This window comes from Carica papaya, chromosome 9 (assembly GCF_054855325.1).
Source record: "Carica papaya isolate Zhongbai chromosome 9, ASM5485532v1, whole genome shotgun sequence".
Lineage (NCBI taxonomy): Eukaryota > Viridiplantae > Streptophyta > Magnoliopsida > Brassicales > Caricaceae > Carica > Carica papaya.
The window spans coordinates 33,053,226-33,076,839 of NC_142317.1; the positions used below are offsets into that span (position 1 = coordinate 33,053,226).

General features: G+C 34.6%; 2 protein-coding genes across 5 annotated transcripts; both read right to left on the reverse strand.

Moving 5' to 3' along the window:
- Positions 1 to 1,218: 1,218 nt before the first annotated feature.
- On the reverse strand, positions 1,219 to 18,675 carry SS4 (starch synthase 4). 4 transcript variants are annotated; one of them, XM_088210630.1, is made up of 16 exons: positions 18,395 to 18,674; positions 17,168 to 17,384; positions 14,707 to 14,788; positions 13,563 to 14,586; positions 13,438 to 13,489; positions 10,835 to 10,957; positions 10,674 to 10,749; positions 10,415 to 10,599; positions 10,127 to 10,321; positions 9,975 to 10,046; positions 5,692 to 5,901; positions 5,115 to 5,240; positions 2,486 to 2,635; positions 2,247 to 2,308; positions 2,072 to 2,147; positions 1,219 to 1,859 (listed from the first exon to the last, which is right to left on the reverse strand). In XM_088210630.1, the coding sequence occupies exons 3-16, from the start codon at positions 14,783 to 14,785 to the stop codon at positions 1,680 to 1,682; spliced, it is 2,610 nt and encodes an 869-aa protein (XP_088066756.1). In that variant the 5' UTR covers positions 14,786 to 14,788; positions 17,168 to 17,384; positions 18,395 to 18,674; the 3' UTR covers positions 1,219 to 1,679. The 4 variants fall into 4 exon arrangements, 3 of the variants coding, with proteins under 3 accessions (XP_088066756.1, XP_088066754.1, XP_088066755.1); XM_088210628.1 differs by having other exon boundaries at positions 18,327 to 18,674; XM_088210629.1 differs by lacking the exons at positions 17,168 to 17,384; positions 18,395 to 18,674 and adding an exon at positions 15,665 to 16,336.
- A 724-nt stretch (positions 18,676 to 19,399) lies between these two features.
- On the reverse strand, positions 19,400 to 23,027 carry ACD11 (Glycolipid transfer protein (GLTP) family protein). The gene is made up of 4 exons (XM_022049030.2): positions 22,710 to 23,027; positions 22,048 to 22,220; positions 20,042 to 20,187; positions 19,400 to 19,700 (listed from the first exon to the last, which is right to left on the reverse strand). The coding sequence occupies exons 1-4, from the start codon at positions 22,899 to 22,901 to the stop codon at positions 19,594 to 19,596; spliced, it is 618 nt and encodes a 205-aa protein (XP_021904722.2). The 5' UTR covers positions 22,902 to 23,027; the 3' UTR covers positions 19,400 to 19,593.
- Positions 23,028 to 23,614: the final 587 nt, after the last annotated feature.

A 23,614-nucleotide genomic window follows, 5' to 3' on the forward strand; every position in this document is an offset into this window, starting at 1 on the left:
TTATTGTTGCACATTTAACTCTACAAGAATCTATCTACGAAGTGCCCATTGGGCACAAAATTAAGTATTTAACACTACCAAAATCAATTTTATATTTCAACAATCTTTTTGTTTTTTTTAATATAAAAATGACAAAACTTAATCTAAATTATATACTTTAATAAATAAATAAATAAATAAGATAGCATTTTTGAGTGTAGGAGTTTGGATATTCTTAAATAGTAAGTTTTATACCGACTAATATAACATCTACATACTTAGTCTCGGTTGATTTTGTAGCATTTTATTTGAAAATTTATCATATTGTAATTATTTTATGGAATAGGAAGCAAACAAAGTGGTCCCTTGTCCCAAGAAGTTTTGAAGGAAAACAAGTTATTGGGGGGCAAGAAAACTAGTTTTCATATTTTTGGTTGTATTTTAATATTATAATTATAATAATATGAAAATAAAATAAGTTTAATTTAAATTATTTTAAAATAAAATAAAATAAAAAAAGTAGCGGCTGCAATTGGGAAAATCACGAGCGAGAGGCTGTAGGCAACCAAAAGGGTGCAAAAATTATTGTAATCGTGTGGTGTCAAAATTGGGACCAAAAAGGCTGTGAAGCTTAAGAAGATAAACGTAATTTTCATACTTTGAACACGTGAGTAGCGAACCATTTTGGTAAAAGTTGTTTTTGACAAAATTCACTTCTTTTCTAGTCATTTACAGGCTCCTGTCTGCTTTTCGATCTTAAATCATATGCGTCTGTCTAATTATATCTTTCGAATCATTCGTACTAATAATTTATTTTGGTAAATTAAATTTACAACCACATATCTAATTAAATATAATATTTGAATTAAGAGTCAAATAGATAATTTTTCTTATATCTCTTTCTCTCTCGTAGTTCATATACATTTATAGTAAAGAGTTTTAAATATTAGAAAAAAAAATATCTATACTTACAAAAGAATTAAGTGAATATCTAAAATTGAGAAGATAAGACTTGTGGGTTGTACACCATCCTATTCATAAATCTTGGTTACCAAAATTGAGAAGGGTAGAGATAAGAAATCTTACCCTACCTCACCCGCGGTATCAAACACAATCTTTTATCAATATAAATTGTAGAGACAGTAAACTTATTGTTATAGTAAAATTTAATGAGAACATTAAAATTATTATAATTCTCAATATATATATATATAAATTTATAAAAAATAATTCAATATCTTTATGAATATGTGTGTAACATTATCTCATTCAGTTAAAAATTTCCGAGATTTACACTTAGAATTCAATATTTGTTTAACTGATCCGTATAAGACTACAGTTTACACGCGTATACATGCAACCGAGTTTTAAAAAAACTAAAAGAATACAGTACAGCTATACTGTGACATGATGATTAGCTATTTGTTACAAATATGTATGATGTGCTTTAAAAGTGAAAAATAACAGATGGTATGGTGGTAAGGAATGTCACCTTCACAAATGCAGCTTCAGTCCTTGATCAAATTCACAACTCAAAGATTTTAGCTACAGGACTAATGATGTTGAGATTATCCTGATGCTCGCCGATACCAACAGGTTGAGCAATTCGCTCCTCGTTAGCTAGCTATTCACAGAAGGACCAACCTATATATGATCACAGGCCAGCACGGAAACCACCTGTTTCTGCCAAACCAAGATTGTTAAGTCCGATTTGCTGCAGCCCTTGCTCGGGCCACTGACTTTGCATAGAGCTCCTCATATTGTGATGCAGATGTAGCCCAACTAAAGTCTATCTCCATATCCTTCTTTACAAGTTCTTGCCAACTATCTGGCTTACTACTGTAGAGGCTAAATGCTCGTTCTAAGGCACTGTTCAATCCCTGTTATATTTTCGCAACATCAACATACATACAACCGAACTAAATATAGTGCTAGAGCTTTTCAAAACTTAATACTAGAGCCAAAAACAAAAAGCAGTGTATTACTAGAGCTGGAAAGATGACATCACGCTTTGGGTGGAAGCGGACACTGCTAAGAGACGGATTCCAAAACCATATATAACAAATAGTTCAGTTACAATTTGTTTGCTTACCTGTTCATCAGGAGTCAAAAATGTAAATCCATTTCGAAATTGAAGCGGTATTGTATCGTCATCAACGTCAAATACACTATATATGAAGAAAAGCTTGGTTATGGTTCTACTCTGAGTGGAATAACTTCACATTCATGTGAAAATATCATAGTTAGATCTGGCACATTTAGTTCACCTGTCATTTAGACCTCCTGTTTTTCTTGCGATGGGTACAGAACCATACCTCATTGCTATCATCTGCAGTAAGCCAGCAGAAAAGAAACTACTAAAAATGGAAAAAAGAAGAATTTGAATTTAAGCTAAAACTAGCAAATATGATATTTGCTTGTCCTATTAGCTTTAATTTAATAACATACTCTAGAAGTTTGTTGTTCAAGAAGATTTCTCAGGAAAAAGTTATCATCCTAATTGTACCTGTGTAAGCCCACAAGGCTCAAAAACAGAAGGAATGATGAACATATCAGATGCAGCATAAATGGAATGGGATAGAGACTCATCATATTTCAGTATCAGCCGAATGTGTTCATGTTTTTGAAAATGGTCTGCGATACCCTCAAACTCTCTCTGTAAAAACAAGCAAGCAAATAAATGAATAAAAACCTCTCAATAGTTCCTTGTCAAACACTGAAGCTGGCATTTGAATTATAGAAAGAAACAAACGAAAGACTAACAAAAAAAGAGAGCATTAACATCTCAAACTATGCCCCTGGACCAACAATTGTATATGATAAAAAAAAAATTACCTTAATAAATATCAAATATTTATTTCCATGTTTTATTGCTATAAACACAGAATATAGCAAATGGCTGTGAAATATTAAACAAACTCTAACTTGGTTTTCTATTGCCTCCCTTACACTACGTTTGGCTTGAAAGATGTGAAGGGAAAGGAAAGGAAAGAAAAGAAAAGAAAAGGGTATGGTGTGCACTTCCTTTCACTATAATAATTAGTAGTGATAATGGAAGGATGGGATTTTTTCTTTAAAAACTCGATTTTCCACATCCTCCAAGTTTGATCAAAATAAGGGGGAAAGAAAAGAGCTTCAAGGATTTAAAAAGAAATTTCCTATACTATCCTTACCAATTTTTTCTTTAGATAGAAAAAGAAATATTATTAAGAAATAAAAGGGAACAAAAAAAAACAGTGGATAAGATATCCATCTGAAGGGATTACAAGAAACAAAACAAAACAGAGTAGATATGCATCAAAAAAGACATAATTGAATGATAGATATGATCACGTGGTTATTGCCTCCCAATTCCAGTGGAGGCCAGTTAGGGAAATGTCAGAGAACTTCCCTTGTGCCTTGACCCAAAAAGAAGCCAGAAAAGTTGTTTTCACCCATAGTATCTTGTCGGAGAATGATTGGTTGTCAACTATACAATCGTTTTTTACCAGCCAAATTGTCCATGCACCTGTAAATGGAGCTCCTTGCCGTGTGGTTCTAGCTTTTTTCCTCACCCCTATACCATCAATATGGAATTTGATGAAGCATTCCAATGGAGACGTTATCCAAGGTCGTTAAATTTGTCAAACTAGTTTGCTATCTAAGGTTGGTTAAATTTATCAAACTACTTTATCCATAACTTCCACGCTGCCTCACATTGGAGAGAAAGATGGTTGTGTGTCTCCCCTCCTCTATGAAACATCACACAAATATCCAGAGAGAAAGCTCAATTAGGCCTACAAATTTTCAATAGATTGTTGGTGTTTAATCGATTAAGAACTGTGGTTCACGCAAACACCTTTATCTTAGAAGGAACTTTGACTTGCCAAAATACCTTCGTCAATGGACTATGGTAGCAATAAGGATAAAACAATATATCCTTTTTGTTTAATTTAAAATATATATATATATATATATATCGTTATATGGTCAAAGAAGGACTTACAAGTGTATGTACTTGAAGATTCTGAGGTCCATTTTTCTGCAATTAGGTTGTTGGGACGGTGAAAAGGCTAATAAGCTCAGAATGGTTAAAAACTTTTCCGTTTCTCTATCATTTGAATTATGAAAAGTAGTTGTTCCAATTTATATTACCGTCAATAAGGCTGAAGAACTGGTCAACTGGGGCTTTATGTCGTGAGGATAGGTGAAATAAATGTGGAAGTTGAGTGCTCAAGGGGTTATCATCCCTCCAATGGTCCTCCCAGAATAGAACCTTGTAGCCATCCCCCACATAGAATCTCGTAAATGGAGTATATAGGTGTAACAAGCTAGAGATAGCCTTTTTGTTTTGAGATAAAGCTAGAGATGGCCTTCCATGGGCTTTCGTGTTGGGTGGATCTCTTAGCCACTACATCCCACCCATTCTACAGAACCACATGAAGACCTTTGATCACTTTCTTTTCTTTTTTATTTCAAAGCTGTTGTTGTTGAAGACAGAAAGAGAGAGAGAGAGAGAGAGCCATGAGGAGTACAAAGTAAAAGCTGTTTTTTTTCAGATAGGGCCTCACCAAATTCTATCTTTCCATCCTTTTTTCTAAGGGTATTAACCTTTTGAACAAATTCATTCGAAAAAATATTTCAGACTTAAATATAACATTCGTCATGGTCCAGGATTAAATTAGATATTTGCTCTCTTGTTTTCTACTAAAAGATTTATCATGTTATGCTACTTACATGTCTTAAGAATTTACGGGTGCCATCATTATTTCACAGAGTACTAATAAATAAAAATTATCAATACTCTAATTGACTAAATGCCTAAGAACCTGTGGTTGTGGTTGTGAAATTCCTATGATTGTGATTGTTGTTAATCTCCGTTATTTTGGATTGAGTTATATTTTTGTTTCTTTCTACTGTTCTAAAATCTATTCCTCTTTGCTAAATCAGATGCTCTCAGGATTTTTTTGAAGTCCTGGTCATAATTAGCCAGGAAAGCAGATAGTCAAAGAAGCAATTTGAAAGAGAGTATCATATTTTCATAACTAATGATAAGAAGGAAAGAAGTGCTTGATTGCGTAGATACTTTTGTATTCTTTTCTTCCACTTCTTTTTATGAAGCCCAAGTATCAGATAAAAGAAAAGTGGATAATTACCTGAATATGAGAGATTGGGCTTGAACCGAGTAAAACAAACTGTCCTTCTAACTCCAATGTTCGATATATTGCATGTCTAATTAGATGTACTCCTTTCTGTGGCACCAGTCTTGTAATGCAGCCCACCTATCCAATAAAAAGTCACAATTGTTCCAACAAAGATTTAAGCCTAATATCACAAACCTTCTTGTATTTCATCATTACATTGAATTACTTAAATTTTTTGTTGAATCAGTTAGTCCTACAAGTTTATAAAAGTATCAAAAAGCACCATGAGAAAAATTTGACTATATCATGCATTCACAAGGAGAATTGGTAATAAAATATAAGAGAAAATATCAAAAAACACTTTGTACTTTATGCTAATGCATGGCATAGTTGATTCTTCAAATTTTCTGTGCCTACCATGTTCTGAGAAATACTTGATGAAGCTTTTTTACAGGCCAATAAAACTTCAGAATTCAGCTAATGCATGGCAACTTAATTCATGTGCATGCATAGAAAGAAACCTTTGCCAAACTTTAATTATAAGACTGCTGAAAGTATTTATCATGATAGAAGTCAGAAATAAGATTACCAATGGTTGCCTAGCATTGGCAGATGACAGTCCCAGACGCCTTCTTACGAATAGCTTATTTTCTGCTTTTCCTTGGAGATCATTGGCACTATACTGCATTTTCAGGGAAGTATCACTAGCAGGATTCCATGCATCAGTATCAATTCCATTCAGAATTCCAATGAACTTTTTGGAGTGGAAGTTAATTGTTGAACTGAGGCCTTTTCCACCCTGTAAAATTATCAAGAAATATTAGAGTTCATTAATGACCAAGGACAGAGAACAGGTCCAAGAGTTATATGCTCCGAAAAGACAAAGTACTTGCTCAGGGGCTCCATCCTTTTTCTTGTTATTGGTAGAATAACACTATAACTGAAGAATTTGAATATTATTGAGAGAAACAAGAGAATGAAGTTTGATATGATCTTATTGGCCTAGTAATATCTGATATGATCCAATTCTACTCCTACGAGTAAAGCTTGATATGATCAGATTTTATTCCTATTAAAAATGTTTCTTGATAGTTGATTCCGTAGGTTTAAGTGAATCATTGGCAACTAAGTCTTGCTTTGTAGCGATTTAGACTTCTATCTGGGGACTTGCAACCAACTAGACATTTTCCTTGTGGTAGATCTGTCAGCTCCCATGTGTCATTCTTTCCAAGTACTTCTGTTTCAATTTCAACAGCCTTTCTCCATTTTGGTTTGCTAAGAGCTGTATAGATATTCTGTGGACTTTCAATGTCAACAAGATTAGTGGTAAAACCTCTAAATGTTGGAAATAAGCTAGCATCAGATATAAAGCTGCAGACAGAGTGCTTTATGCATTCACAAACACCCTTCCTTATGCCAATGGGCGCATCAAGATCATGTCAGTGTACTCACCAACAACATCATTACCTGGATTTCTCGAATAGCTTAAAATTCATGACTTTGCTTAGGAAGATTTGGGATCTCTATCACCTCTTGAGGCTTGTTCCTCCTTGCATAAACACATAGCTCCTTTTCATGTTCTGTTTGAGGTTGAGCTGGTTCAGGGAAAAAGGTGGGTTTGGCTTGGGTATTATTTCAGTATTCTAACTCAATTGTAATCATTGTGAGGTACCAAAGACTGCATTCATTCTGTATGCTTTCCATCCGAATTGAGTTTTAGGTGAAATAGGACTGGTTTTCAAAAAATGTTACATCCATAGAGGAGTAAAATTTATGTATAATTGGTGGTAACATTATAATCCTTTTTGTTGGGGGAGTAACCAAGATTAATACATTTAATGGCTCTAGGATCGAGTTTGCTTCTGTTTTGATCATGGTTGTGGACAAAGGCCGAACTCCTGAATATTTTCAGCAGTAGGAGGAGATGGTATGAGTTGTAAGATAGTTTTTGAGTAATTTTTGGCACGGATTCTAAAATTTTATTACTCAAGAAGGCATTCGGTTTTTCAGGTACTTAGCGGTTTGCATCTCCCTAAAATCATTTAGATACATGGGTGTGAACATGATTGACATAGCTACTTCAAGAAGATGTATGCTTTTTCTCTCTGCTATTCTATTTTGTCGGAGTGTGTCACTATATGAGCTTTAGCGTATAATCCCATGAGCTATGAAAAATTCCCTAAGGGTGGTGTTAAAGTAATTTATGACATTATCATACCTAAAGACTTTTATACTTGTTTCGAATTGATTTTGGATCATGTTCTAAAACTCAAATTTGATGGGCTAAATATAAAGATGAGATAAGTTGGGGCCCCATGATTGAGATGTTTGATAAAAGACTTGCAAGTTGAAAGAGAAAATCCCTTTCAAAAGAAGGCAGATTGACACTAATAAAAAGCACTCTTTCCGGCCTTCCTATTTAATACATGTTGGTGCTCACAATTCCGATTAAAGTGGGAAAGAAACTGGAATTCATTCAATGTAGATTCCTTTGGGGGGAAGATGAAGACAAGAGGCGTTATCATTTAATTAAATGAGAGGAGGTAAAGCACCCTGTTGAGCTAGGCAGACTCGGTTTGAGATCATTGGTTGACTTAAACAAAGCACGGCAAGGTCAATGGATCTGGAGACTCTGGGAGGAAGATGACAGCTTATGGAAAAAGATTATCAAGGCCAAATGGGGTGTTTGGGGCAGAGAAGCCACCATAGAGAATAGAACTTATGGGGTGGGTTTCTAGAAGAGCATTATATAGAGACAGAACAGTGTACTTGAGTGTATTAAGTGGGAGACTGGTAATGGTAACAGGATTCGGTTCTGGCAGGACAAATGGTGTGGAAAAGAAAGCCTAATGTCCAAGTATCCTATGATTTATGCCATCGCCCAAAATAAGAATATGTTTGTCGAGGAGACGTTTGGGGCGACAATATCAGGGAGTGGATTGTTGATGTGTTCAGAAATCTGCAGGATTGAGAAGTGGAAGAATATGAAGATCTATTATAGCTTTTAGTCACTGTCCGTCCGCCTTAACAACAATAAAGAGAAACTCATTTGGAACCTAAAGAAATATGGAAAATTCTCTGTTAATTCTTTTTGTAGGCATTTGGTTGGCTATAGAGCAACAAGTGTAATTTTTCCCGACTAAAATAGTTTGGAAGGCTAAAGCTCCACCACGAATTTCTTTTTTTACCTGGAAAGTAGTCAAGAACGTATTTTTGATTATTGATAATCTTATGAAAAAGGGAAGATTATGGTTAATAGATGCTTTTTATGCAAATGCGATGTTGAGACTTGTAACTACATCCTGCTCTGGTGCCCGTTTACTTACAGTTTTTGGACTTTAGTCTATGGCCTTCTAGGCATCAATTGAACAATGGCTTGGGAGACGCTTTGTAAGAAGAATATACCCTTCCGTCTTTATACCTTTATCCATATTTTGGATTATTTGGAAAAAGAGAAATAATAAAACTTTTGAGGAGAGGGAAGAGCAGATTGTCAATATTAGAGATAGTTGACTTCATTATTTTGGTTCTGTAACTTTCAGGCATGACCTTTATAGAATAGATGATTTCATTGTACATATGCTAATTGACATGTAAATTTTTTGTAAATGGGTGGCATCCCTTTGGTATCTTTTACTTAATATAATACACACTTTTCATTTCAGAAAAGAAAAAAACTCAAATTTGATTTTAGCTTCTGAATTTGTTGAGATGTTGGAGTCAATGTTTTCAGGAGCGGAAGCCATTCCGTGCTTGACAATTAGGGTTGAATAGAATAAAGGAGACAAAAAAAATTGGAATAACCAACAGAGGTCTGAGAGGATTAATTTCAGAACATAAGCTCCGATAACATGAAGAATTTGAATGTTACTGAGAAAAACAAGAGAATAAAAAAGAAGAGAAAATAATCTCTTATTTTCATGATTCTACTGAGTACAATTCAAGTCTATTTACAGGCAGAAATCAGCAAATAATTGCTGATTTGGTAAAGTGACAAAAATAGAAAAGTTTAACTGATTCCCATAAATTTGGAAATCTTATTTACATGGCCTAATAAAGACTTATATCATCCTCCTTTATTCCTATGAATAAGTCTGATATGATCAGATTTTATTCCTGTAAATAGAGTCTATAGGAATACTTTCAAACTCCTAACAAAAATCCTAACAGTACATTAAATTCCAAAAATAACTACAAGTTTATTAATATAACAATATGGGTATTCTTGGGTCTAGAATTAAATAATAATTAATTATTTTTCTACACTAGGTGCTAGAAGTAGCATGCTCTAGAGGACGAAAAGTTGCACATTCAGTCTTTGTTTGTAGACATAGAATGCCAACCCACCATTTACAGATAAAGGGCAGGCGTAACGATGACTTTTAGCCTCCTTACGTGATTGCACTACTCATCTTCTTTAGTAGGCAGAGGAAGTGGGTTACTTCGTAAGGTTAGCAAAGAAATTTTTTTGCCTTCTATTATGGTCCATAAATAGAAAAACAGGTAACCAAAGATAACATGCTAAGGGAGAAATCGGCTCGCAAGTATGGGGCATTGAGAATAAACCCCTTATTACAGACAAGCCGAATGAGGCTTGAAGGAACTAATTATTTTGTCTGGTCGAGGTCTCACATATTACTCGATCAAGCCAATGGTTTGCAAGAGTACCTTATAGGGAAACACAAGCTGGCTACTACCGGTTCTATTATAAAACTGTAGGAATTAGAAAATTCAATCAGTATGCCATGATTCATCAATTCCATACAGCTACAAACTTCTCATGGCCACTTGGGATATTGCTCTCAAAATTTGCAACTAGGAGAATGAAAAGAACCTGTAAAGTTAAGCATGACCACAAAATGACGTTCATACCTCAGCTGTCCGTACCTCCTGAGCATACGTGGGTGATACTGTTGTCACGATGTTGGAGAACACAATTGCACCCTTAAAAGTAGATGATGCCCCCAAAAAGGTTAAGAGTTTATAGTGAAATCATTTTGGAAATAATTAATAATAGTAACTACCTTTACAGGATTGATCCTATCCTGGGCTGAATTGTCCTGCATTCTATCTGGTCTATTTAGCTGCTGGACATCAAGACCACATGATGCCAATTCAGTAGCAGATGCAGCTCCTTGGTACTCAAAATTATGGCATGTAAAACATATCCTAGCTGAATTTAACCCTTTTGAAACATACAAGTCCCAATAGAGTGGTGCCTACAAATAGAAAAGAAAGTTGTATTGCTATTAAAAAATCCATTGGCACCACAAGAAAATATAATGCAGCAATCATTTTCTTAATTGACATACAACAAAGGCTGTCTGCCAATCGTGACAATGAATAATATCTGGTTTCTTGCCAGCTTGTAAAAGCAGCTCAAGTGCAGCACGGCTAAAATATGAAAAGCGTCTGAAATCATCATTCTCGCCATAAAATTGTCCTCTCCAGAAGAACTTGTCCGGATGTTGAGGCTCAATAAAATAAACAGGTAGACCTAACAAATGAAAGCTGCAGTCAAAGCGTAGAGTTAAAACATTGTAGGCAAATAAAAGCAATAGATTTACTAACCTTCAACAGTGCCAACCCAGATTTTATTTTGGAATAGCCTCCCATCAAAATATGACTCCACGACCATATCTAGGGCCTGCATGATTTATCAAATTATTAAGAATGGCAGTGAAACAGAAGCTCTTTAATTATATTTTTAACTACCAAATAGTTTAGCATACTCTCAAATCACGAATACGATCATATTGCACGCAATCATATTTGGGAATTATAATTTCCAAAAGATGTCCTCTCTTTTGTAGTGCTTTACCAAGACCAGTCACAACATCTCCCAACCCACCAACCTGATTAAATTTAAAAAACAAAAAGTTACGAAATAGCTAGAAATAGATATGAAAGCAGCAATAGCTATAAGAACAACAGTGGCACGGTGAATAACCAATGAATGACACTTGAAATTGAAGCAAACTTAACTGGAAATTTCCAGATTATCAACAACATTTAATGCCAGCTGTTTTTAACTGAATAAGAATATAGGATAAACACTTTCATTTTTGTTGCTCAGGAACAAAAAACAAGGATATCATTTTCCAAATGAAAAAGCAGGTTTGCAACCCACAAAAAAATTAAGGAACAAATGCCTATAAAGAAAAATTATTACTTTATATTTATCAAAGAATGTTGTAAAACAACAAAACAAAGCAGAGAGATGCGAGAATATTGGAACTATATTATTCTTATGATGGTATTCGACATACATAAGCAAGGCTTCGTAATAGGAAACAAGTTATACATGGATACAATAATAAATTATGCATTACCTTAGGAATTGCACCTAAAATGAAAACACTTCACAAAATAACACAGGTAAGCAATCTCAGGGAAGTACAAGCAGCCACATTCGGTGGATGGTTATGGGTGATAAGTAACAGTTGTATCATTTCCAAAGTTAATGTTCCAATTGCTTTCAAGTTCACGTTCACTCATCGGTTTGACAATATCTTCCAATTTCTTGGATTCCTATGCTCCAATGTTTTCAGAAACCACCATGGTGCGAGGTTCGCAGCTCTCATAGCAATAACATGTAGAAATATTGGAAAAGAAAGAACAAAGAGCGATTGAAGAGCACAGAGGGCAGGAAGGGAGAATCAACAAGAGGAAACAGAAAAGGAAGGCTCAATTGACATCCACTTCCAATCACACCCTTTACATCGTAAGACCAGGTATTTATTCTACAACTACTTAACAAGTTCTTGATTCTTCCTAACTACTCTCAACTTCCCTAACCCCCTTTAGGTTTCATGCTACAATTAGTTACAAGTTCTTGCTTCTTCCCAACTACTACCAACTTCCCTTAGATTTTTTTTTTTTGAAATAAAAAGTGTAAATTGTATTAAGTATAGGACACCAAGGGGTTGCTGCCCCTGTACAAAGTATTACTTCCCTTAGGTGTTATTCTACCAATTTTCGTTACATGTATTATTTTTGGTAATTTTTTATTCTAACGCATAACACTTGGCGATCAAACTCCCCCTCAAAATGATGGAAAGATTCCCATCATGCTGATCTTGCATGTCCAGTGTACTACCGAGATTTTTAGTAAAGAAGCTGGCCAAATGGTTTCCAGTGGACACATATAGATGTTTAGAATACCATATTTTATCTTTTCCTCAATGAAATGCCGATAAATCTCAATATACTTTCCCTTGTCACACCGAACTGAATTGTTGCAGTACTGATTGCACCCTTGTTATCATAGTAAAACATTAGACCCTCTCATCTGACATCTTGAGTTCATGCATTAATATTTTGAAGTCATAGCAATTCATACACATCTTGGGCTATAATAGCTCTACATTCAACTTCTGCACTTAATCTTACTACTATAATGTTTTTTTTAATCCTTCAACCAACAGATACGCAATAGCCTGATGTAGACCTCTTGCCATAAGGAGATACAACCCTGCATTAATAAAAGACTCCTATCTTTGGATGACTATATTTGAAGAAGAGCAAGCTTTCCATAGAGTAGACTTCAAGAATCTAAGAATGTGATTGATTTAGGGATGGAAACAAGACAGGCTTGGGGCAGGTTCCATGAAATCTGAACCTGATCCAGACCTATAGAACATAAACCCGAAACCACCCCGAAGCCAAAGCAGGTTCAAAAAATTTAGTATGTATTGGGACCGATGTGGGTACCGGGTTAAAACTGGCCCACCCCACCCTGCAACAATGCCATTCCATGTTGCCACATTTCTCTCTCACATTTTATCAAACAGTTTCTGGGAGTAATCATTTATTCATTTGTTTCTCTTCTTGGTTTCCTTATTTTTCATTCATTATTTATAGAACTATTATATGTAACAGATGGGTTTGGATATGAAAACAAAAAGAAAAAGAGTAGGTTCACTTCTTCCTATAAATCTAGGATAAGATCACCATGATTTTAGGATAAAATTTTATCACAATCATTTATGCTAACATCTTATCACCGTGATTTTTGGCTTTCTTAATTAGCATTTTTATTTAAATAACTAAAAATTGAAATCTCAAAAGTAAAAGACATCTAAACCTAAATGAAAGACAGCGAAAAGTTCAGCACAACTCTTTTCCGGTTGCCTATTTTCTGCTTCGTGAGTTCCTCTTCAGCCTTCTATTTGATGTTATCGACAATAATACAAAACCTCAAAAGAGATTACTAATTTCCCAGAAATTAGTAGATTTTCTATTTTAATCGAGAACAGAAGAAACATTTCATTCATCTGTGCCCCTAAAAATTGTTGCAAAATAGGAAGAAAAGCATAGGCCTAGTTAAGCTCACCTTAGCAACGGGTGCCATTTCTGCCGCAATATGAACAACATACAATCCTGGACTAAAGATCAACAAATGGAACAAATTAAATAAACAGCACATCACTTGCAGAAATAAATATTAGAAGCTAATACCTTGTCGCCGATGATATCAACCTCAGAAATGCTGATATGGCTTCGTGCTCGTTTTTTTCCTTGCATGAATGATACACATCATGAACTCGTCTGTCTCTCTTCCATACCATTTCTCTCAACAGCGTTGCATCACCAGTTGATATTTTCTTCTCAAGTAGCCATCCATCAATTATAAGTAATAAACGGCTCCAAAAGTCCCAAGGCATATCATCTACAGGTCCCTCTAATGCTTTTTTCCTGCTTTCTTCCTTTAAACTATCCAGGGTTTCCTGAAATTCTTTCACAGATTCTTGATATAACTGAACATATGAGTGTATCTCCTCATCAGATCGTTCAAGACGCTCCTCTAGTAATTTTAGTTTTTGTTGCATGAGTTCATTATATTGTTGCATCTTTTCTGATGATAATTTGTAGATGTTAGCTTCTTCAAGAGATTCTTCTAACTTATCCACCTTCTTTCTGAGTTCTTGATTTTGCTGTAATACTAAAATGGCTTGATCTGCCTGTTTGGTTGCCTTATCTAACAAGAATTGCAGATTCTCCACCTTTGTCCATAAATCCTTGCATTCAACTTTCAGAGTAGAAAGCTTTGAAACATCTTCTTGAGAATCTGACAATTTAGACTCCAACTCTTTTAGAGACGATTCCAAAAGTGATCTCTCTTTTTCCAACATTACTATACGTTCATCTGTATTCTTGACACTGCTTAGCTCTGTCTTGAGTGCTTGTATATCAGTTTTCAATGACAGATTCTCTATCCTCAATAAATCAAGCTCCTTGCTAAGAGGCTGAAGATTAATATCATGAGCTGAAGGAAGACCTAATTCATTACACAGTTTCCCTAATTGATCTTCCAAGACCTCCACATGTATCTTCTCTTGGGCAGCAACTTTGATTCGTGCATCAGTTTCAGCCAGTTTCATTTCCAATACGTTAATTTCTCCCTGCAAAGCTTCTTTCTCGGCAAGAATTTTATTAAGATCCTCAACTGCATGAGCCCGAGCTCGGTCAAGAAGAAGGATATCTGAAATATTTTTGTTAAATAAATACTAACCCATGCATATTTCTGTAGACTGACAGTGATGAAAAGATTATAAAAAAGAGGCACAAAATAATTCATAAGCAAAGCAGTAAGAGAATCTACTTTTCTCCGCATTTCGTATCATGCTAATCAGTTCTTCAAATTGTATGCCGGACTGATTCTCTTCCCTATCTATATTCATGACCTGAAATAGAAAAACAACATCATCAAAGATTCAGACTTACATTGAGCTTTTTTTGTATACAAAAAGAAGTTATTAAAAAAGAAAGAAGCTTGTGAGCAATGTATTTTTGCTATTTTCACTTTCAATACCTATGATTTTCTAGGCAAATTCAACAACTTTAGTTTGTATTTTTGTCACTCTACATAAAACTATATTTTTTACATTATTTTCTTTTAATATTTCAGATCTTTTTCCTAATTTCAATCTGTTTAGACTTGCATTTCTGTGCACAATTTTATAATCACAAACATAAGGAAATGTCCTTCAAGAATCTAACAATATTACGTGAAATGACAATCTGCAAAATTAAAAATACTGAATTCGCATAAAAAAATCGCAGGTATTTACATTATTCAAAAAAAAAAAAAACCAAACCACAAGGCATTAAATTGTATTTTGCCCTTATCTAGATAGTTATGTCCCAGCAGAACCTAAGCCACTAGACAGTTCACTGGAAAAGTTTACCAATGTAGCTCCCATGGCAGTCGCAACAAAGGGGAGGTTAATCCTCATCAGGACCCTGTTGGATAACAATCGGCAGAGAAATAAAAGAAACCTAGGAGTTTTAGTTAGAAAGGATTACTAAACCCTTAGGAGTTAAAATTTGAGTAAAACAGGATCATAGAATGCTGGAGTTTTGATTAGGACAGGCTATTAAAGACTTCAGAGTTAGATTCAGAATAAAATAGGATTTAAGAATCTGAAGTTTTAATGGAGATCTACTATGATTAGTTACCCTATAATAAGTATAATTTTAACAATAAAAATATTTATCATTAATTAAATAAATCCAAGTTTATAATCTACAAATCGGAGGTTCCCTTTAACGAGCCTTACCATATGCTAAGAAGACTGAAAATTGGGAAAGAAAACAGCCACCTTCGCCAGTTCAATGTCCAATGCCCTATTACCCGACCCAAGCAACAAACTGTAAAAATTTGGTAGCAGAACCAGTAGACATATGAGACTTTTTAAATCCTTTTACCAGCAATTTGAGTAATAAAATTCCTGAAGCAGTATCAAGAGGATGGTGTGTAGTCAGAGGAAAGGTAAAGACAGTTAGCATGTAAATCGAGAGTCTGACTACAGAACCAGCTTATCATGGCTGCACAACAAACAACTTGTCGGGGCGAGTGACAGATAGTATGAAAGGAAGAGCCACACCACAGTCTGCAAAACTTGATTTTTCAACGTTCAACGACAACATAGACCCACTCAAGTGCTTACCCAATGTGAAAAAGCGTACCATCAACGGAAGATAGACGAAGAAGATAACGTTGGACTTACCTCTTTCCACCTTGGGGATGACTTCTCAGCTCTGGTTCCTTAAGCTCAAGTGTGATCGGCTAGAACTAACCTTCAAAGAGTTGAACAATTACAGCCCACTCATGGTGCCATCACTGGCTACTCATAATTGCCATATTATCATATACAGCCATCTTATTATTGCCTCATTTGGCTATCTTTTACTATTGTTTTTAGCTATCCATGTTTTGTACCTTATAATATCCATAGTTGTCGCCCCTCATTGACTATCCTTTATTGCCATCTGGAGGATAGCTTGTCTCCTCTAGGTTGTATTTTCTATTTCTTCATCTACTGTATTTCTTTTCTATCCAAAAAAAAAATTGTGTTGAATTCATGCAACATTCTAATATCTAATTGTAAGTGGTGCTCGATATCTAGCATAACTTGTGTCGAAGCAACAAGGCTTTCTGTTAAGTTGAAGAAATATAATGTTTGTCTGAACTAGTGGTTAACAGAAGCAAAGCCTGTGGATAAGCCTAAATGAACTTCAATATGTATCACAGGAACACATGGTCAATCTTCCCAAAAGTTCAACCATGACATAAAAGGTAATTTGGAAAATACTGCAGCATAAAAACAGAAAACCTAAGTCAAGGCAGCAAAAAGTTATCCATACAACCATCCTGTCTTCTGATAATACTATCCAATTCCTAATATATATATAGGATGAACATAAACTAAATGATTCATGTTCAAAATTCTTAACTACATCAACTAAGATGGAAACATGCAGCACCAGAATTCCTCTATGTAGAAAAGTCTTAACTATAAAACTTAAAAATGAGAATCCTCAGAGAGACTAGAGCTCTCTAGTATTTATCAACCACTCAGGATCTATGATCTTAATAATGAGTAAAACTAAAAAAATCAAATGGCATCATTTTTCACAAGTCAATCTTCTTATGTCACTGAAAGTTTATGTAAACTGAAAAAGGGCTAAGACCAAACAGATGCAATGAAATGAAAATAGAGCAACAACAGCTTAGGGTCATATACACAAATTGGTAAGGAAGATACCAAAGATTTACCCACCTCTGGCACAGATAAAGCATCAAAGTTTTTCTCCTCTCCATGCTCCAAATCTATAGCAGTGTGAATGTTGTTATTTTCAATTTCCACATTCAAGTTTGCAGCACTATTGATCGACGAATTTTCAGATTCAGAGTCCTCCACACAACTTTGCTGCAAATCTGCACTTGTTGGATTAGGTAGAGGAGAAGTGTCCTTTACTTCTTGTCTCTTCTGGGAACTGCCACATTTTTAGTATTATCAACTAACTGCATTCTACATGGAACACAATTATCTAGAAAGGAAATTTGAAGGGTGTTTCGATTGCTTAGTTGCTGCTTATAAGCAGTTTTAAGCATCATGCTTTGTTATTCACGCTTTGGTAACATAAAAGGTATAGTTCCTCTTACAAGTAATTATAATAAAGTAAAAAAAAAAAGAGCAGTTTATTCTTATTTTCTCAAATTCTTAATTTTTTTAATTTAACATATTTACTTATTTAGCATCTTGATATCCTTTTCAAATTAAAAAGATATAAATAAAATAATGTAAGCTTATAAGTTGTAAAATACTTTATTTTATAGTAAATGTACATTTTTATTAATTTTTTATTAAAGATTACTACTTATTTTACAATCCATAATTTATTCAAACACGTAATTGTTTATTTAAATTTACCTAGTAACTTAAAGCACTACTACTAATATTATTCAAAATAACCTTTTAAGCAAAAGTTATATTTTATAAAACTTGAGAAAATTTTTCCAATAATTGCTTATATACTAAATAAAAGCTAAGCATGAATTTGTGAATATTTCATCCACAAATACAAAGATTAATGCAAAGCAGAGTCATGATGCTTTCAAATAGTACTTCCATGTTTAGGATATAAGATAACTTATATAAAATTTTTCAGAATGAAGCCTGTCCACACGCCTCATTCAATATTTACGTCTCCACCTGAATATTTAGGAAAAAAAAAATCTCTAATGTTCTTTCATGATTTCTATTTCCATATAAGTTTCTTTTCATTCTACCTGAATCACATTCCATGTTCAGTGGTTCTAATTAATAAGGACAAAGAAAAGTTTTAAACCGAGAAGAGAATTAGCAATCTTCAATAGAAGTGGATACGGATTAAGGACCAAAACGTAACTCATATGAAATCAATCAGAGAAAGTACCTGAAAGCACGCTGTCGCATTTTACAAGAAGCAGGAATCGAGCGATTAGAAGGCAAGAACAAACGTACATTTAAGTGCTTACTGTTGCAGTTGAGTCCAGTAAAGCCTTGACACAAGAAGTACGTGGATAACCTGCCAGCCATTGATTCTAGCTCTTCAAAAGACAGAGCTCTATAGAAACACTGCCTGAATCGAGAATCGATCGGTAATCGATAATCGATCAATCCGTCGAGAGAGAGAGAGAGAGAGAGAGAGAGAGAGCAACAGTTAATATGAATGGATCCTGCTTTCCCGTTGGGGAAGAAGAAGAGATTTATATATCTTTCTCGGGAGTTTTCGCATCTTTACATCTGAGAAATGTTAAGAATACATGCATGTCCAGGTAAAGACAAAATAAGTGGGCCCCACCCACCCAAGCGTATCTACCAAGACCCTATCCTGATCGAACGGTGATAAATGGTCAAGCCCGATGCCTGGTCCACGTATTTCATAAAGCTTTAAGATATTAAAAATATCACTCCACCTGTTTTTTTTCTTTTTTTTTTTTGTAATTATCATAATTAAAAAAATTACCAGAATTGGAAATATTTTACAAAATCCAACAATTTTAGCCTAAGTTATGATTCAACCCGTTCTTATTTTCTAGTTTCATTGTGCCATCACAGGAGAAATCATTGCAAATATAATAAATTAAAATTTTATAACACATTTCGAACTACTACAGAAAATCTAACTTTATAAAAATTATCGATTTTATAAAACTCGAATAATAAAGTTTAGTTAAGGAATATGTATACTTATGCTAAAAGAACTTTTTAGTAGATTTTACATATAATTATGAAGATTTGGTAGATGATTTACATTTTATCAGTTAGATCATATATAAACATCTAAAAAATGTGAAGTAAAAAAATAACAGTTGATTAAACAGGGCATGGATTTGTTCAAGTTTTACTTCTCTCTGTTCTCAGGAAGCAGAGTAAGAAAACCGGCCTGCGTCCAGAACATCGGTAAGATTCTAACGATTTCGGAGAAAGCAAAACTGGTAAGAAATAAAACAAGTACCCAACGGGTGAAAACTGCTAATTCTCACTAATTTATTCAATAACTATTATTAATCCAGATCACAGCAGCAACGTTTTTAAATACATGAATCCTTAATAGAATCTTACGAGATGTAAGTTCAATAAAAATAGTGCAGCGCAGCCTACGAATAACTTCGAGTTACATAAATTGATTATTATTATTACTATTAGCCCGTTAACAATCACCAATCAATACCCAGTTGTCTGGAATGGAAGAGTTTCTCAATGTACGTTATGACTGGAGCTGCCGAAGCAACATAAATTTGCATCTGATTGCTCGCTGAGGCCTCTGAAAGCCAAAAATCCAATTAGTATATACAACTATATAAAAAGAAAAAATAAGTACAAGAAATACTTTTTCTAAAGCCTTCGGCCTTCTTGTTTATGTTTTTTTCTTTTTTCCAATTAAGGGTTTTCAAAAGCCCCAAAACGAAAAATAGTTAATATAGTAACTCAATTTGAGCCCCCATAAGATGTTTAAACCTGAGATGCCTGAGATCGACCCGTCAAACATACATTTTAACCAACCAAAAGTAATGCCCAAAGAAACAAACAATTTTAGTTTGAATGCTGACAAAAGAGGGTTTTTAGTATATCACTAAAAGTATAGAAAGGGGCACAGATACTAACCGTCTTCGTTAAGCTTCTTCATTAGCTCCACCCTTGTTGGAAGGGCAAACATCCCTGCCGCAACAGCTTTCCTGAGAGCCCAGCCATGGTAGGGACAAAACACCTGTGCGTAAGCATTCGAAGCTGCATCCTTTAGGGAGTTTCCTCTGCCATACAGAAAAGACCAAATAACTTATTTCAGCTTTCTAATTTAGATTGCATGTCCATCAAACTGACTCCTTGTTTTGAGATAAAACATCAAACTGACTCCATATTGTTTCACTTTACAACTATACCCACCAAGCATGAAGACCAAATAACTGATTTCGGAAATATTCCTGTGTAAGAGGAAACTTTTTTCTTGCCTAAGCAGATGAACATATTTGTTCCGCTGTACACCATCTCAACCTTCCAAGCCAACCACACACAAGACCATACACAAGCAGCAAGGATAGATAACATACTTTTCCAACTACATTAACAAGGACTTCATTTGCTTGTGCTTCAGTATTTGGCTTTTCGTTTACTTGTGCAAAACTTTTCAGCATTTGGCTTCTAAAGAATACAAGTCTCCTAGCTCCTTATAAGCATAGAGAAGATGACCCTTGATAAAAAAAAAAAAAACTTATGGTATAGTGTCAAATACCTTTGATCCTATCAAAAGAAGATTCTATACTCTCAAAAGACCTGTTGTTCATTTCCTATTAAATAACCCATAAGGTAGACAGATAAATAAGGCCTGAATTCTTGCTATAATGCTTCTCCTCGTGGATTCCTTCAATGCCCCCTTTTATTGCTTTAGCCATTACCCAACTAACTCCCTAAAAGACTATAAGCCATTGGCTGTAATTGATAAGAAAAAGGACAGAAGAAAATGATTGCTTAAGTCTGAATCTCTCTTACATAGATAGCACCCATTCAGACTACCTTTCCCCTTTAATCACATTATCTATAGTTAAAATTCATCCCCTTCCTGCTTCCCGAGCAAAGAAGGCTACTCTAGGTGAAACATTAATCTTCAAGATCAGTTTTCACGAGAATTTCACATCAATTCTTCTGCTCTTTGATAAGTGGAGATGGTAGGATTTTACTAGAAACATCCTTTCAAACTAAGCTTCCAAATTGACACACCAAAGACTTCGTTCAGTCTTCCACATTGGGATGATCATTGGAATAATTGACATATTCATTCACCTCCCAGTTGTTGAGATTTCTAATTAGATCCACCACCTAAACACCATTGCCGAGGGTGTTGTTAAAAGATTAAATCATCATTGTCTCTGTATTTCGACTAAGGAATAAATTGTGGGAAAGTTTTGTAGGACTGTTCCACCCCCATTTCAATCATCTAACCAGAAGCTCACTTAAACAGTTAACCCAAACATCCTCTACCCTTGCAAAATTAATCAAGGTGAAACTGGTGCATGGAAATAAAAGATCAACATAAGAATCAATTTTCATCAGGCTAATTCCAGGAGCCATTTGTAGTCATGCTAAAATTGAGATAATCTCATAAGAATAAAAGCATTAATGCTGCAGTCAGTTTTGACATACAAGGTTTCATTTCCAATCCCAACGACTCGGTGTATGTGACTAAACCAGATGTCTAGTCATACTTGCAAAGGAGGTAAATACCATAGAAGTTTCATTGCAAATAATAGATTAAGATGTGAAAATAAAACTTATAATAAACTATATTCAATGGAATGCAGAGGCTAACAAGGCAATTCATAGTCTCGAAAAAGGACGCAGAACCACTATCACATGCTATTCAATGAAAACAAACAAACGAAATCAATGACATGCAGCCAGAATCACTAGCAAACTCTACCAAGTACGTTAACAAATATTTTGGTAATAAAATGGTGACCAGTGAATCCATCTTATAAAGTTAAAGCTCAGGTCAGTGACCATGGGCCTTAACAGATCAAAAATGAAATTTTCCAAAGCACTATGCATCCAAAGCTACTCTGATATTTTTTTTAACAGACCAAAGTAATAAACATTATTCAGTTAGGGATACCTACTCGGAAGCTAGGAGTTGCTCAAAAAGGACCTTGGTCAGATCAAGCCCACGCTTGACTCTCAATAGGTTTCTCGTATGACTGCCAGCTTTCCTGACACAGTCTGCTTCAATATCCCGATCAAGCAGAGCTTCCAGTGTCGAAATAGATTTTGATGCCTCTGCAAGATCAGCAACCTGTTATCATCAACCACACGATCAAAACAGTGAAAACAAACAATTAAATGCATGGACATCATAGTGACACGACAAAAAATTTGAGATAATTAGATTCATGCATTGAAGAGAGGACTTTTATCCGCCACGTTAAAATACCAGCTGATAATTGAAAGTCCGTCTTATTGGTGCACTGCAACCACCAAAGATTAAATTGAAACGATTTCTTGCCTTTAGCAGACAGCTCAGGATTTTTGAATCAATTGTCACAAAAATCCAGCGATCCGGCTAGAGATTAGTGTCAGTATATAACATCTTAATAAATTCTTTCCCTTTCTACATTACGAATTTTCCACCAATTTGAGGAAAATTAATCAATCATTTCAGTTTCAGAAAATTAATTCGAAAGGATAAACACTTTCCAGGATGTGTTGGTTAGGGATAAGAGATAATCAATGACTCAAGACTTCCAATTAACTTTCCTCGCGTTTTCTCGCGAAACAACCATACCTTAGCCACGTAATCCATTTCAGCGAACTTGAAAGCAATGCCCAGGCAATCAAATAGAGGCGAAATCAAAGCGCAAGCGCGAGAGAAAAACGCCACCTCCACATCCCCGCCTTCCGAATTCACAGTCGCTGCTAGTTCCTTAAACGAATCTGAAATTTTTCTCAGCGGCTTTTCGCGTTGTGAATCCTCCATTGATGATCCGAATCCCTACTTTCTCTCTTGAGATGCTTCGCTTCTTCTCGGGCTCTATGGTCAAATTCGATGGCCGGAATGTCTTGGCCTCTCCACCCCCCCCAAACACGCTTGTATATAAATGTGGAAGTTTTGATCTTCTTTGACTGAATCAAGCACCGACTCGCTGCAACTTCCGTCGTGTCAAATTAACAGTGAAAATGACTAGAGGAGAGAAATTAAAACTATTTTTTATTGACAAGTAAAACTAGAATCTGCTTTTTCAAAAGTCCGAATATGAAATTTAGAATATATCATTTTAAAATAGTTGCATTTACTTTTAATATTGTCTTTAAGTAAATATTATGTACATAATATATTATATATTGTATACATACTTACGTATTTGTATGTACATTATAATATGTATTATATGTTGATAAAATAAATCTCCAATATACACACATTACACAAATTAAATAGTAAAATAAAAAAAATACAAATATGGTTCGAAAAATATGTTTAAATCTACGATAAGATCGAGAAATTTTTTATTATTATGATAAAATGAAGTACGTCAACAATAAAATTGTAAACTCTTACGTAGACAATATATTATGATCTTTTTTCAAAATATTCACATAATATATCATGAATATTTTTTAAAATATATATAAAACATTCCCCGTAATAATATACACATAATCAAGTTACATTAACAATTTTTTTTTCTT

What these genes read in the sequence shown, in the direction of transcription:
- SS4 (XM_088210628.1), bottom strand. Translation starts at nt 18,469, where the DNA reads ATGGCTGGCAGGTTATCCACGTACTTCTTGTGTCAAGGCTTTACTGGA. An exon ending in TTGATATCATCGGCGACAAG is followed by an intron (nt 13,490 to 13,562) that starts GTATTAGCTTCT and finishes GTTGATCTTTAG; the next exon opens with TCCAGGATTGTATGTTGTTC. An exon ending in GCCCAATCTCTCATATTCAG is followed by an intron (nt 2,636 to 5,114) that starts GTAATTATCCAC and finishes TTGTTTTTACAG; the next exon opens with AGAGAGTTTGAGGGTATCGC.
- ACD11 (XM_022049030.2), bottom strand. Translation starts at nt 22,901, where the DNA reads ATGGAGGATTCACAACGCGAAAAGCCGCTGAGAAAAATTTCAGATTCG. An exon ending in AAATGGATTACGTGGCTAAG is followed by an intron (nt 22,221 to 22,709) that starts GTATGGTTGTTT and finishes TGATGATAACAG; the next exon opens with GTTGCTGATCTTGCAGAGGC. An exon ending in GAGCAACTCCTAGCTTCCGA is followed by an intron (nt 20,188 to 22,047) that starts GTAGGTATCCCT and finishes TCTGTATGGCAG; the next exon opens with AGGAAACTCCCTAAAGGATG.